Source organism: Pholis gunnellus, assembly GCF_910591455.1.
Source record: "Pholis gunnellus genome assembly, chromosome: 12".
Lineage (NCBI taxonomy): Eukaryota > Metazoa > Chordata > Actinopteri > Perciformes > Pholidae > Pholis > Pholis gunnellus.
The window spans coordinates 8,449,435-8,465,178 of NC_136539.1; the positions used below are offsets into that span (position 1 = coordinate 8,449,435).

At 50.2% G+C, this 15,744-nt stretch overlaps 1 protein-coding gene across 7 annotated transcripts in view; it reads right to left on the bottom strand.

The window, feature by feature from the left end:
- Window positions 1-15,744, bottom strand: part of tns1b (tensin 1b) — a 160,081-nt gene that overhangs the window by 79,087 nt on the left and 65,250 nt on the right. The window contains exon 1 of one of the 7 annotated variants that reach the window (XM_079170675.1): window positions 11,107-11,222. The exons of the other annotated variants lie outside the window; for them this stretch is intronic. Coding sequence (XP_079026801.1) covers window positions 11,107-11,127 — 21 coding nt within the window. The 5' untranslated portion in view covers window positions 11,128-11,222. Of the gene's footprint in view, window positions 1-11,106; window positions 11,223-15,744 lie in introns of those variants that run through there. 7 annotated transcript variants of the gene reach the window in all.

A 15,744-nucleotide genomic window follows, 5' to 3' on the forward strand; every position in this document is an offset into this window, starting at 1 on the left:
AAAAGATATTATACATTAGAGGTATTGAAAATGAAGTGGAAAAAAGGCAATTGAAATACTTCATTTTCCATTTTTCAGTAAGAAAAAAGGAGACATTATAAAGATGCAACACATGTTGTTTACGGCCAGACAAACCTCTCATCATCTTTCAGCCAGCCCAGTTGCCAGAAAAAAGGGTGGCATTGAACATGTCTGCAAACCACAGATGAATGTGGACGCTTTCGCATTCGGTCAGAGCAAGTGACGTATTACGACGAGCAACCGTTGTTGAAAGTTTCAGTACGTGGTATGATAACGAGTATAACGAGCAAGAAAGTCCACAAAGGGCGGGTGCTTGTTACGTAACATTGCAACGTTGTTTCTTAAAGCATTGTTACGCTTGATACAAAATGTTTTGTAAGAAAGTCCACTAAGGGCTGTTGTACTTTATATATGGTAGTTACGTTAGGTTGTTGCGTTAGGTTGCTACGTTACAACGTTACGTTACGTTACATTGTTAGATTACATTGTAACGTTGTTTCGCTACGTTGTTATGTTACATTATGTTAATATTTAAACATAAACAAAGATGTTTTTTCCAATCTTAACCAAGTAGTTTTGTTGCCTACAACTAACCAATTGTTTCACAACATTAACCACTCGTCGCTGTGTGCTTTTGCAAGCATGATGCAAGGCTGAAGAAACGTATTTTTGAAATGTTTTTTTTAGTTCGGAAACATGTTCTGTGCGACTGGGTTGGTTTTGGCAAATCTCAGCTGCAACGAGAGATTTTGGGACCTGGCACTGATGTTTCTTGTCTTTCTGTTCGAGACCAAGCCCCCTTCCCCATCAATCAGCCATGAAAAGCAAACAACAACATGAGGCCTTTCTGGCAGAACCAAGAAACCAGGTCTGCTTTCTATAAACATTCCTCAGAGAGACATGAAGACCTGATAAGTAAGGAGAAAAAAAAGTAAAACAACCTCTTCACCATCCCAGTCGAACGCTGGCACACACACGCGGGGCACATACTTCACATAGTGTTCACATGGATATCATATGGAATCAAACTGCACTTTCACTGATGTTTTTAATTGATTGAATCAAAGCTAGCTGATTTGTCTGCTTGCTCCAGCACCTTAGCATGAAATTTAATACCTTCATAATCTGAAAGATGTCATTTTACCTGTACAAAAATGTTACCTGTGCAAGGCTTGGTACACAATCCAGTGAAAAAAGTACATTTGAATAAAAAAATGTCCAGTTAAAAATAATATGCACTCATCTGTGGACTGGATTCATTGCAAAAAAAATTGCGAAAAGGTTACGGAGTTTTGTGGAATCACGAGTTCAGAAATGGTTATTATGGGTATTACATGAAAGTTATACAAATACTATCAAATTCCATGATGAAAAAATTAAAACCTTAGAAAATAAACAGGCCAGCAAATGCCTCCACCTACTCTGTTCCATCCTGGTGACTGCACTTTCCAATAACGTCTAATGTAAGTTGATGCCTTGAGAGCATAGCCAGGAGCTGCTTCTCCAAATCTGCTGTAAATCTCCAAAAAGGCTGTGTGCAGTGATGTAATACGTGACCACAGAGGTTCAAAGCGATGGCATCTTGTCAAAGTCCATTAGATTCACGTCAAAGTATTAAAGTCAGCAACTAAATCCAGAGTTACGATAGAAACCGACTCGTGTGGTGTTGGAGGTGAATTCTTAAGATATGACATCATGAACCCTCGCCTCTCTTATGCCTGCTGAACAAACACACTAAAAGACGTCAAAACAGGGCTTGTTGTCTGTCTCTTTCTACTTTAGCTATTAAGTTTGTGCAAAAAATAGATCTATATTAAGGATTTCCAGAAATGTTAGCAAATTGTCCTGGTGAGGTCAAATAATTGGTCTTCTGAGTTCTCAACGCAATCTCCATGTCAAATTGAAGTTAAGTGTGTGCTGTTGGTTGACTGATATCTTGACATGCTCAAAATGCTTCAAACTGCTCAAACTACAGCATAACATCCAGAATAACCATCCTGCAAACAGTGAAATATCTTAAACAATGAAATTGAAGGTAGAATGTAAAGTATCTATATGAATTGTTAAAAATGTTAACCATCTACCTTGTTTACCTTCTATACTGTTGAGTACCACACTGATACAAAAGTGTCCTTATGTTCCATACCATACACAGGTAAAGGGGTAGTGGGGGAACCTCTACTCCGTAGTTCCAAGGCAAAGATTAATGTCCTTCTGACTCAAAGCTTCACCAGATTAAGGCTGCCCCTAATTCTACCTCTCCACCAACGTACACATCTTAGCCCATGCATCTGAGGGCAACAAAAGATCAATGGATCTATAGATCTGAAAATTCAAAACTCTCCCTATGGCCTAAATGTGACACAACTTCAGCTGAGTTTCATTGGAAGAGCCACATTCAATAAAGATCAAGTTGCTTTGAAGCCAAATAGGTATGCATTTATCAGATGGAGCACTGCAAAGGGTCACATAAGTCCGTCTAGCTCTAGACCAGAATTATGCTATGTCTACAACAGCTACAACATGTTAAAAGAAGACATAGCCATTGGTTTGGGTAGTTTGGCAAATGATTGGGCAGCCATCTTGGTGTTGTCACGGCAAATGATGAACAATGTAATTTTGTCACGGGGCATGGTGGAGGACTCAAACGCAGACCAGGCAGAGTAGCGTGTAGAAGTGGTTTAATGAACAATTCAAAACAAACAGCAGACTTACAGGCACAATGGGGCATCCACGGACGAGACACGGGAAGAGGGGAGGAAATCCAGCAGGACAGGAAACAGGGCAGGCAGACAGGGAAACCAGTAACTGGACAAGCCGAACGGGCGGGTAGACATTGCAAGAATCTGGCAAGGAATGACTGAGGGGCAGGAGCTTATGTAGGGGGAAGAACAGGTGAGAGGAGTTGTGCTGATGAGGGGGAAGTGCTTGATTAGTGATCAGAGGCAGGTGAAGGGAATTAGGCTGAGGGAGTGACTGACAGGTAGAGTGGAGTAACACAGACACACAGAACACAGAGGCAAAGCCTAATCGTGACAGTACCCCCCCCCAAGGGACGGATTCCAGACGTCCCAAAAAAAAAAAAAAAAAAAAAAACAAACGCCTCCCAAGGGAGGGCGGTGGGGGCCCGGAGGAGGGTTAACACTCCGCCGAGGCCGAGAGTCAGAGTCCAAAACCGGGTGGGTGGAGGGGGCCCGGAGGAGGGCCAGGGCTCTGGAGGCCGGAAATCAGACGGGGAACAGGGCTCTGGAGGCCGGAAATCAGACGGGGAACAGGGCTCTGGAGGCCGGAAATCAGACGGGGAACAGGGCTCTGGAGGCTGGATCTCGGGCGGTCGACCGGACTGCGGGACTTGCTTCCGAAGCGGGGGCTCCGGCGGACGGCCGGGCTGCGGGACTTGCTTCCGAAGCGGGGGCTCCGGCGGACGGCCGGGCTGCGGGACTTGCTTCCGAAGCGGGGGCTCCGGCGGACGGCCGGGCTGCGGGACTTGCTTCCGAAGCGGGGGCTCCGGCGGACGGCCGGGCTGCGGGACTTGCTTCCGAAGCGGGGGCTCCGGCGGACGGCCGGGCTGCGGGACTTGCTTCCGAAGCGGGGGCTCCGGCGGACGGCCGGGCTGCGGGACTTGCTTCCGAAGCGGGGGCTCCGGCGGACGGCCGGGCTGGACAGGCTCGGGGGAGCCGGACTGGACGGGCTGAGGCTCGGGGGAGCCGGACTGGACGGGCTGAGGCTCGGGGGAGCCGGACTGGACGGGCTGAGGCTCGGGGGAGCCGGACTGGACGGGCTGAGGCTCCGGGGAGCCGGACTGGACGGGCTGAGGCTCCGGGGAGCCGGACTGGACGGGCTGAGGCTCCGGGGAGCCGGACTGGACGGGCTGGGGCTCGGGGGAGCCGGACTGGGGAGACTGGGGCTCGGGAGAGCCGGACTGGGAAGACTGGGGCTCGGGAGAGCCGGACTGGGAAGCCTGGGGCTCGGGAGAGCCGGACTGGGAAGACTGGGGCTCGGGAGAGCCGGACTGGGAAGACTGGGGCTCGGGAGAGCCGGACTGGGAAGACTGGGGCTCGGGAGAGCCGGACTGGGAAGACTGGGGCTCGGGAGAGCCGGACTGGGAAGACTGGGGCTCGGGAGAGCCGGACTGGGAAGACTGGGGCTCGGGAGAGCCGGACTGGGAAGACTGGGGCTCGGGAGAGCCGGACTGGGAAGACTGGGACTCGGGAGAGCCGGACTGGGAAGACTGGGACTCGGGAGAGCCGGACTGGGAAGACTGGGACTCGGGAGAGCCGGGCTGGGCGGACTGGGGCTCCGGCTGGAGCTCGGGAGAGCCGGGCTGGGGCTCCGGCTGGAGCTCGGGAGAGCCGGGCTGGGCGGACTGGGGCTCCGGCTGGAGCTCGGGAGAGCCGGGCTGGGGCTCCGGCTGGAGCTCGGGAGAGCCGGGCTGGGCGGACTGGGGCTCCGGCTGGAGCTCGGGAGAGCCGGGCTGGGCGGACTGGGGCTCCGGCTGGAGCTCGGGAGAGCCGGGCTGGGCGGACTGGGGCTCCGGCTGGAGCTCGGGAGAGCCGGGCTGGGGCTCCGGCTGGAGCTCGGGAGAGCCGGGCTGGGCGGACTGGGGCTCCGGCTGGAGCTCGGGAGAGCCGGGCTGGGCGGACTGGGGCTCCGGCTGGAGCTCGGGAGAGCCGGGCTGGGCGGACTGGGGCTCCGGCTGGAGCTCGGGAGAGCCGGGCTGGGGCTCCGGCTGGAGCTCGGGAGAGCCGGGCTGGGCGGACTGGGGCTCCGGCTGGAGCTCGGGAGAGCCGGGCTGGGCGGACTGGGGCTCCGGCTGGATCTCGGGGGCTGGTGATCGCTGCTCCTCGGAGACGGCGGCAGGGGCTGTTGATCGCTGCTCCTCGGAGACGGCGGCAGCAGGGGCTGGTGATTGCTGCTCCTCGGAGACGGCGGCGGCAGGGGCTGGAGGTCGCTGTTCCTCGGAGACGGCAGAAGCTGGAGGTCGCTGCTCCTCGGATGCGGCAGAAGCTGGAGGTCGCTGCTCCTTGGAGGCGGCAGAAGCTGGAGGTCGCTGCTCCTCGGAGACGGCGGCGGCAGGGGCTGGTGATCGCTGCTCCTCGGAGACGGCGGCCGGGACTGGAGGTCGCTGCTGCATCTCCTCGGAGACGGCAACGGCCAGGACTGGAGGTCGCTGCTGCTCCTCGGAGACGGCAACGGCCGGGACTGGAGGTCGCTGCTGCTCTTCGGAGACGGCAACGGGCGGGACTGGAGGTCGCTGCTGCTGCTCCTCGGCGACGGCGGGAGCTGAAGGTCGCTGCTCCTCGGCGGCGGCGGGCACTGGAGGTCGCTGCTGCACGGAGGCGGCAGGCACTGGAGGTCGCTGCTGCACGGAGGCGGCAGCGGCAGGCACAGGAGGTCGCTGCGGCACGGAGGCGGCCGGCACAGGAGGTCGCTGCGACACGGAGGCGGCAGCGGCAGGCACAGGAGGTCGCTGCTGCATGGAGTCGGCAGTGGCAGGCACCGGAGGTCGCTGCTGCACGGAGGCGGCAGGCACAGGAGATCGCTGCTGCACGGAGGCGGCAGTGGCAGGCACAGGAGGTCGCTGCTGCACGGAGGCGACAGCGGCAGGCACAGGAGGTCGCTGCTGCACGGAGGCGACAGCGGCAGGCACAGGAGGTCGCTGCTGCACGGAGGCGGCAGCGGCAGGCACAGGAGGTCGCTGCGGCATGGAGGCGGCAGCGTCAGGCACAGGAGGTCGCTGCGGCTCTGAGGCGGCGAGGCTCAACCAAATGGCAAAGCCCGCCAGGAATAGGCTCACCTCATCGGCGGCGACCGAGTGCGGGAGTGACTGAGTCGCTGAGGCGCCTGCGGCCGGGTTCGGGATAGGCTGCGGTGCCGAGGCGGCGGCGGTCAGGTCCGGGAGAGGCTGCGGCGCTGAGGAGACAGCTGGAGTCGGTCGGACACGGGGAGCTGGAGTCGGTCGGACCGTCGACTGGACACGGGGAGCTGGAGTCGGTCGGACCGTCGACAGGACACGGGGAGCTGGAGTTAGCTGCGGCCAAGCGGGAGCAGGGGATCGCTGCAGCCCAGCGGAAACGGGGGATCGCTGCGGCTCAGCGGGAGCGGGGGATCGCTGCAGCCCAGCGGGAGCGGGGAATCGCTGCGGCCCAGCGGGAGCGGGGGATCGCTGCGGCCCAGCGGGAGCGGGGGATCGCTGCGGCCCAGCGGGAGCGGGGGATCGCTGCGGCCCAGCGGGAACGGGGGATCGCTGCGGCCCAGCGGGAACGGGGGATCGCTGCGGCCCAGCGGGAACGGGGGATCGCTGCGGCCCAGCGGGAACTGAAGACTGACCCTTTCTCTGCCTCTGACTCTTCTTTGGGGTGACAGAGCGGCTTAGTTCCCGGTTAGCCCTCTGGATGTTCAGAGGCCCTCCATAGGCCAAGCGGGAACCCTCAAACTGTTCATCCCACTCGGGGGATGGCTTCAAACCTAGGTCACGGTTCGCCTTCTGGACGCTCCGAGGCCCTCCAAAAGCCTGGCAGGTTCCCGAAAAGTGTTCGTACCACCCCGGGGAGAAGCGCTCAAAGCGTTGGTCCGCTGCGGCCAACACGTCCGGGTCTGCCTTCTGGATAAGGCGGTAACCCATGAATTGTTCATACCACTCAAACTGGTGGTCTGCTGAGTCCCTTCTTGGCCAGATTCTTCTGTCACGGGGCATGGTGGAGGACTCAAACGCAGACCAGGCAGAGTAGCGTGTAGAAGTGGTTTAATGAACAATTCAAAACAAACAGCAGACTTACAGGCACAATGGGGCATCCACGGACGAGACACGGGAAGAGGGGAGGAAATCCAGCAGGACAGGAAACAGGGCAGGCAGACAGGGAAACCAGTAACTGGACAAGCCGAACGGGCGGGTAGACATTGCAAGAATCTGGCAAGGAATGACTGAGGGGCAGGAGCTTATGTAGGGGGAAGAACAGGTGAGAGGAGTTGTGCTGATGAGGGGGAAGTGCTTGATTAGTGATCAGAGGCAGGTGAAGGGAATTAGGCTGAGGGAGTGACTGACAGGTAGAGTGGAGTAACACAGACACACAGAACACAGAGGCAAAGCCTAATCGTGACAAATTTGGTGATCAAAGATGTAAATCTGCTGGTCAAACTAAAAAAGCCATGCCAAAGACGGGGAACATTTTTTCCCATTCCTTCTCATCCCATGACAATGAAAACGCTGTTTAAGAAAAGGCCATTATCCCAGGCTTTAAGCTTGATTGCACGGAGCCATTTGAAAGATTAGCCGTCATTAAATGTTGCACTATAATGTTTCTCTTTTTAGGGGTAAGTTCCCTCTACTTAAGGGGTCTTAGACTGTGAGGGTCTGCAGAAAGCTTTGGCCTGAGTGTGCTGGCACCAGTTATCACTGAAGGACAAATGAGGAGAAGCAATGATTGTGGGCAAGTGGTTTCTTTTAGATTTGAGCTCTTTTTGAGTGGAAACCAACAAAGTCATCCCAACGTCAAAAAGCTATTAAGAGTTGTGGCAAGAAATAAAATCAAACAACGAAACTGAAAACATTACATCAGTTACAAGTGAAGGAATGAGGCTTGATTTGGTCAGTGTTGGTGGTCTTAGTCGCTTCTTAGAAGGTACTAAGCTGTTACAGCCTCAAAGCAGTCATTTCTAAAAGGGGTCCACTGTTCATTTTAACTGCAACATTAGTCTCCGGATATGTTCCTTCATACACTCTTTAAACACCTTCCTCTGGGCCTATGACAGTAATTTCTCATATGTGCCAGACGACCTGCTAAGTAACGACCATAAGTGAAACATATGACGCCCTTGCAAAACGTGACGCTTTTACTGTGCCTTCATTGGATACTATTAATCACGCTAAAAGCCTAACTGTAGGGCATGATGCTTTGGCACAGCTACAGATTATTTATGTTGCTAATGTATTGCGGGCTCACAGTTTGTGCCAGCATTTAGTCCAGAGGACAAAGGGCATAGATTGCTGCGCACACATTACAGTTCTGCAGAGCATTTTGTGAGGATCGAAGAAACAATATAATATAACTTGTATGACATCAGGTGGGATATGTACTGTATAAAGCCATATATTGATGTGAAACAAAGCTTCCGTTCTGATAACAGGAGTTGAGACAGGCATTCATCAAACACGGCATTTGCACAGTCAGTGTGTAAAATAATAAATAATACAAATAAAAAAATGCTCTTTTTTACAACACATAGTCATTCAAGAGGTTAAGCTGTGTCTGCAAGAACTGGCACACACACACACACACACACCGAGGATGGATTACATCAGCAGAGAAGCATGAGAATCCATGCCGGTGGTTTTACATGGTCCACGGACCCACTGCCTTATCCCTAATCCCAGAAACTCACACAAACAGACATAGTCACTCAACACACACCTTCCCAAACTGACCGACCCTGCCTACGTATGTGCCCGTCCTGGCTGCATGTGCGGTTGTGTGTGTCTGCGGTTAGGCATCTATCATGAGCTGCCTAAAGGAGGGACGGGGGTTGACTGGAGCACTGTTTCCCTGGCAGATGGTAATGATGAAAAATGTCTTCTCTGAAACCCAGTCCGGCACGGGCTCGCTGCCAGTGGATGTACGCCATTCCCACACAACCAGGAGTCATGGGTAATGCCGCCGTCCCGGCAGAACAGCGCTGTGTTACATTTATGTTTGACAAGGAATGCTTAAAAGGAATGTTTGGGTCACACATCATACAAGTGACGACAAATTTGATGTCAAATACCGCACATTACAGCATATAAAGGTGTTCTACTAACTGTGGATCAAACGCTGCAGTTGCCAGGAAAAAACATTGTTGGCATAGTACGTTTTTGCCAACCACAGATACCTTGAATCTGAATGTTTTTAAATTCGGTCAGAGCGGTGGACACGGTGGACGATGCGCAGAGCAAGTGACGTAGTACATCAAGCGATCAATATTGAAAGTTACGTGGTTTAAAAACGTGTACACAAGTAAGAAAGTCTAGGTGGGTGGAAAGGGTGCTCAAAACAAACATAGGACTTTCACCCTGGAGACCGCCGTTTGTGTCCAAAAACCAAAAGTAAGCGTTGACTTTACGTAACGTTGTTTTACATACCGCAGTTACGCTTGTTACCGAGCCTTATGTACGGTTATGTAACCGCCAATGCCGGTTGTTGTTCACATTGTTACGTTTTTTTTCGTTAAGTTGGTACATTATTATTTAAACTCAAAGCGATCTTCTTTTTCTAACCTAAACTAAGTAGTTGTGTTGCCTAAACCTACCATATCGTGTCACAACATCAGTCACATGTCATTGTGCGTTTCTACAAGTGTGACACAAGGCTGATATTAAACGTATTCATGAAACATATTTCTGTTTCAGGAACGTTGACATTCAACGTATCCAGCGGTTTGTGGGAACGAACAAAGTCATAATTGTTTCCTGGCGACTGGGTTGTCAAATGTCTACGTGTAATGTGATGGATCACTCGTAGGGATGAACCCACACATAATTATTACACAACTCTTCAGTTTCCCTCAGCTCTCTTGAGTGTTTAAACTAGGAGTACTGGTTGGCCTCTGGGTCTCTTGGCACACGATGAAGCTGCCATATACAATATAGTCTGCTGTGCACACTGTACTTGATGGGACCTTTGACGTGACAGGGTACATACACAATGCACACAGCGCTGGAGGTGACAGGGGACAATAGCTGTGTAACTTTGACTGATTTGACTCACTGGCCTTGGTGCAAGAACCCTTAATAACTAGAACATCATAGGGAAGATACCAGCAACAACCAGTGGGACCTGCATCAGGCTGCCATTGTATTCAAACCGCTCCATTGAACTATGGTACACTAATGCATCTATTAGAGCCATATTTTAAGAACAAAACGCAATTCAAGGCTTATCTTACAGTATAATGTGCTGGCAGCACAACATCCTCCTAAACAAATAAGAATCCATTAAGAAGCCAGACACACACACACACACACACACACACACACACACACACACACACACACACACACACACACACAGGGTTGATAGGGAACACAGAGTACAGTGCTAACCTTGCAAATCTATGCATCTCACACTATGACCCTTATTTTTTTTCTCTCAAATCTGAAGCAAATTGGAGGCAATTGTGACTCACTCTAAGTGCCAAAAATTCCAAAAGTGCAGTCGGGTTTTCTCACGCCTGGGGCGATGTTTTCTGTGCAACAACTTTTGCAAGGTCCTATTATGAAACACCACTGCGGCTGAGTTCATGGCTGCAGACACACCAACACTGAAATCAGTGGGAGAAGGCTAACACACACACACACACACACACTTTCTCTCTCTCGTGGAGAGCAGAATAGATATTTCAGAGATGAAGTATGACTTTCTACCACAGATGCGTGTTAGCAGTTCCTTTTCCAAGCTGTGCTCTGACCTCGGGGTCAGAAAGGGTTAGGTTTATACAGCACAGTGAATACAAAACACACACTGAAGTGCCCTCAATAGGTGCCGAGAAGAAAAGAGACATGCGCCACCACCGTCATTCCAGCCATGACCGTGGGCCACCGACCACAAAACATGGTAAGCCGAGGAGACCACACACAGGCACGGGTGCTCCAGAAACAAGCAGCGCTTCGCACTTACATGCAGACAAACAACGTCTACAGTGATACAACAAACACAGATTCAGACCTCTCTCTCTTACATGCTCCTTTACACACAGTCATGCGTGTCCATACCAGAACACGTACATACTGAAACAGTGCTGTGCGGTAATCACTTTTTTCAAGACGCACATATCCAGAAGAATGCACATTCAAAATCTACTGTCTGGATGCATATGCAAAGGCAGAACATACAGTAAAACCAACAAACCCATTCTAGTGCCATGTTACATACATGCTTCAAAAAAACATACATCTGAGAGCGCCTTAAGCTGTCTCCCTTTCAAATTAAGCAAATCCCTAATGTGGAGTCTGTGAGACAGAGCAGAGCACAGCCAGCGCTCGGGACAGCCAGGAGCTCCAACAGCAGACAGGCAGCAGATCCTTTCCCCTCTTACAACCACACTCCTTACCTGAAACACTGCGGTGGCCATCCTGTCTCACTGTGCGTGTCGTTCTCTCTTTCACTCTTTTGTTGTTTTTTCTCTCTCTGTGTTTTAGTGCTGCATCGTCCTTTCCCTTTCCCCCCTCTGTGCAGCAGAGAGGTTTTCCCTGCGCTCCAACCAGATGGCTAAAGCTAAATCCACTCACTGTTACCTTGGTGCAGCGCGGAGCCAGAGGAGTGTACAAGTGTGTGTCAGAGAGAGAGAGAGAGGGAGAGGGAGAGAGAGAGAGAGAGAGAGAGAGAGAGAGGGAGAGAGAGAGACGGAGAGAGAGTTGGTGTGTGTGTGTGTGTTTCAGGCTCCAGGCTAATAGGTCTGGCTAGTCTCTCCTTCTCTCACTCCTCCTCCAAGAAAATGAGCATAAAAATGTCTAAAAAGAGTCTTTATGTGAGCGCGAGAGTGGGGAGAAGTGCAGCCAAAGGCAGATCCCACAACATCCCACAACTGGAAACGGCGCAGTGCAGCAGTGGGAGCTGAATAAGCAGGCAAAGTCTGGCTATACTGGCTGTAGCTATTTCCCTCTCTTTCTCTGGGTTTTTCTCCTCCCTCTCGTTCAGTCCATTTTTGTTCTGCCCTCCTCCCAAACGAGGGGGAAAAGACACATGAGTAACGAGAAAAGGGGAAAAAATATTGAACTGAATTTCCCAGGGAGATCAGGGGGAACGGGGACGTGAGCTCGGAGAAACAAAAGCGCAGCTCTTTTCTTTCTCTCTCTCACTGTCGTCCTCTCTCTAACACACACACACACACACACACACACACACACACTCCTTCCTCGCATGCTCATTTTTCCTTCATTCGCTCCTTGTTATCAACTTCTCAAGTTACAGGTTAAATATGAGTTGCCCCCCCCCCTCCTCCTTTTCTCTCTCTCTCTCTCTCTCTCTCTCTCTCTCTCTCTCTCTCTCTCTCTCTCTATCTCACTCACACACACACATACTCACACACTCCCTCTACAGCTGCAACGGGAGAGAAAGTAATGTACCATGAATGAATCCATTGACTTCACGGCAACTCCAAAGTCAGACTGTGTCAACAGCAGCGTGGAGATACAGACTTATCAGTCACCAGCTCGGTCCTTCAACTCACAGCGCCAATAAATCATGTTAATTCCAAGAGTTCAACTCCGTGTTAATATGCTGATACAAGGCGATATGAACGTGAACTTTTAAACCTGATCACATGCACAACTGATACAACACAGTAAGACAGTTGAAGACAACTGCTGATCACTAGTTGATTACTGTTCCTTTAGCTAATCCCTAGGGACTAATAAAGAAAAATACATATATTCGTTAACTATATTACCTGGAATGAATTAAAACGCATCCCTAATATACATATTTAGAGATAGCTTCCTCATCAGCTCTGGAAAAAAAACATCGTTGCATCCAAAATTGATGGCGTAAGTAGCTAATGAATGAGCCATATGGATTTTTTTTTTCTCATCTGTTGAGAGTTGCACAGGCGCAAGCGCTGGCGTGGAGCGAGAGCGTGTAGCCAGAGCTGGCAAAATGTCAGCAATTTGACAATATTTTATACCTGCAAGGTTAAAAAATTGGCAACGTTTCCCTTTAGAGAAAATGGGCAGTGCTTAGGATCTTCAATGTACTGTCAAACTGGTCACATGTTAAATACTCAACCAAGGGATATGACAATGGAATATTTTGAGTTGTCCAGAGGTAACGCTGACGTCTCAAGCTTTGCAAATAAAACAGTTTGTTTGTCTCATAATGCTTCAAGCTGCTGCTGCTGCTGCTGGAAGTGAATCTGATGAGAGCCCTGAGACTCAATCGAATCAATAAAAGTGTGCGCCTGAACAACGAGCTGAAAGATGCTAAAAATCCCAGTAGAGCTGAGCAGAACTGCGGAATCAGGACGTGTTTCTCTGTGGATTCCTCACTAAAAGACTCCTTTCACATTATAGAGAGTGATATTATCAATTGTTAGTCTGGAAAAATTGATTTATAAGCTTAGGAAGACTGGCTTTTATCTCACCGGGAATCATGATGATAGTCAGGTAGAACCCTGGCATTTTAATTCGTTTCCACAGCCTCGCCGGCCATTATCCGGTAGCAGACAAAGGGACATTACTGAGGAATGTTTGGTACAAATTTGTAGCACGTGAAATATTGCGCCTCGACACGGAAAGAATGGCCACCGTCTTTGATGTTGCTCGTAAGTAATTACACGGGAGCTACTTCTACAGTAACACCTTTTAGTTGAAGCCGTGTTCACCAGATGTCGGGCTCAAGAAAGCGTTGTTTAATCCGCTATTAATGACAAGGGCCAGGAAGGAAGGGAGGGCTGCCACAGAGCAGACATGTGGTTTATGGTCACAAAACAACAGGCTTGTTTATATGAGATGCACACCTTTAATGTTGGGACCGGGCTAAACAGTGGGGAGTGGGAATTCCCCGTTTTCTGGCGTCTGTGTTGGTCCATGTGGGTATGTGTTACTTAGAGCTTTGGGTTGCCACATTCGCTGCAATGCAATTATGCATGCCAACAGTTATGTCTCTATTTGGTAGGGATTGTAAAACATGGGAAAGTTATCTGTCTGTATTGGAGGCTAATATGTTTCTCTTAGTCTGGTCTATTTCCTGTGGCTTTTATTACCTTCAGGATCCTGTGACTGCTGTCTGTAGGCCAAGACTCTTAGTAGTAGCTGGAGAAAGACATCATTTCACGTAAGTTCGAACACTAAATCGGCGACAGATCCCACGACATCTTATGTTTTTTATCTAATAGCACAAAACAATATGAATAATAAGAGAATATGACACGAGCATGAATCCTTCCTGTATACGTGAGTGGACGAACGCACCCATCGCTGTGTTGTCACTGCTCAAATTGACTTTTCCAAACGTGACAAAGATATGGTGCTGTTGGGTGAATGAGAGGGAATGAAAGGACAGGAAGAGAAAACAAGTGCACTGGCCTTGAGAAAAAGTGGCATATAGAAGGATAAACAGAAAGAAAGGGAGGGACATTGAGAAAGAAGGCTGTCTGGGTGAGGTCCCGTTTCTCCAGTCTGACTCAGGCTTTCCCTGGCAGCAGCAGAGCCGAGCAGATCACTGGCCCAACCAGCGCCCGGTGGAACGTTCCACCAACGCCCATGGAGACTCCTGGATGGTCATGATTAGGCCGCAGGAGCTCAGACACAGTGGAAAAGAGACGTATGGGTGTATGGGTGGGAAAAGTCTCAGCGCTCCTTCAGCATAACGAGGAGGAGTCCCTCCACCGAGGCATTTCACTCACAGCTGTTGTAGTGGTCAGGGGAGATTAGCGATACAGAGAGAGCGGGAGCATGCTCAGCTCAACTGTTCCTCGGGAAAATGAAGGTTGAAAAATAAGTTTTGTAGGGCAATTAAATCCCAAGCGAGTAGTGCAACCGTATGCTCTGCGAGGCCGTTGCCCTCACTTATTCCTTCCATCGCTGTGTCCTGCATGCACTTGGCCCGTTGTTGACATTCTTTCCAGCAACTCTTGATTACTCCATCATGTTAAAGGCTGGGCGTTCCTGTTTGTTTTCTCTGCTGTATCTATGCACATGTCGCTACCATGCATTTGCTAAGCACATGGCCATAAGCCATCGCTCCTTGTGTAAGCCCTTACACTCACGCACTGGAACAAGGAGAGCTGACAGTTTTTTACATGAAGCTCACAGATCAGTGAGCCACAAAGCTCGGAATTGAGCTTAAGTAGACAACAGGCAACAGCAGCTTTTGTTTGCAAGGTCAAGCTTAAAGCTGCACCTGTCAGTATTTTTGTCAACAATGGATTTAGGGAACATGTGTAATGTGAAAGGCGTCCTGCTCAACAATCCCACAGACAATTATCACCAGACTCTGCAGTTCCTCTACGGAGCAATTCGACATTGTTCTGCTCAATGTTTTGGTTTTATAGCCTGCAACTGCAACTACTGTTACGGCTAAAGAACGGCTAAGTCGCCGCTCTGCTTGATGTTTAAATAAGCACCTGTTAGCTAACATGTTTGTCATTTATGTCAATGTTGTGTTTACAGCTTATTTCACTTTAGCCAAAAAACTAAAAAAAGGGATTGATGCAAGGTTCTCTTCGAGATATTCAGAACATTAATATAGCAGCAAACAACTACTAGCTGAGCTGATAACGCAGTCCCACCCAACGGCAGATCACAGAGGCGTAGTGCCCACCCACCCGTTCACCCTCAAGTAAACACTGTTAGCTCTGTCAGCACATTGCTGTTGTTTGCACTGTTAGCACCGTTAGCTGCCAGATATGCTCTGAATTTCGTATTGGGCACCTTTAACATACAGTAGGCAAACATTAACTCGAGCTATTTCAATCTATTTGGGTGCTTTTGACTGATACAGGGTTGTTGTTTTTTTAAAAGCACTAATTAAAACTGAACAAATTGATTGACAAAGTCATGACAGATTGGTATGAGAGAATAAAGCACCTGAGAGATGTGACAAAGAGGATAGATGCAGTGACCACAGTTATTAGGATTAAGTTTAAAGTGGTTCTCCTAGGACTGCATTACCCTTCAACGTTTCAACGTAGCTCTAGACACGACGCCTTTGACAGCAGAAATTGATACTCGCATTCTCATGATGTGAAACG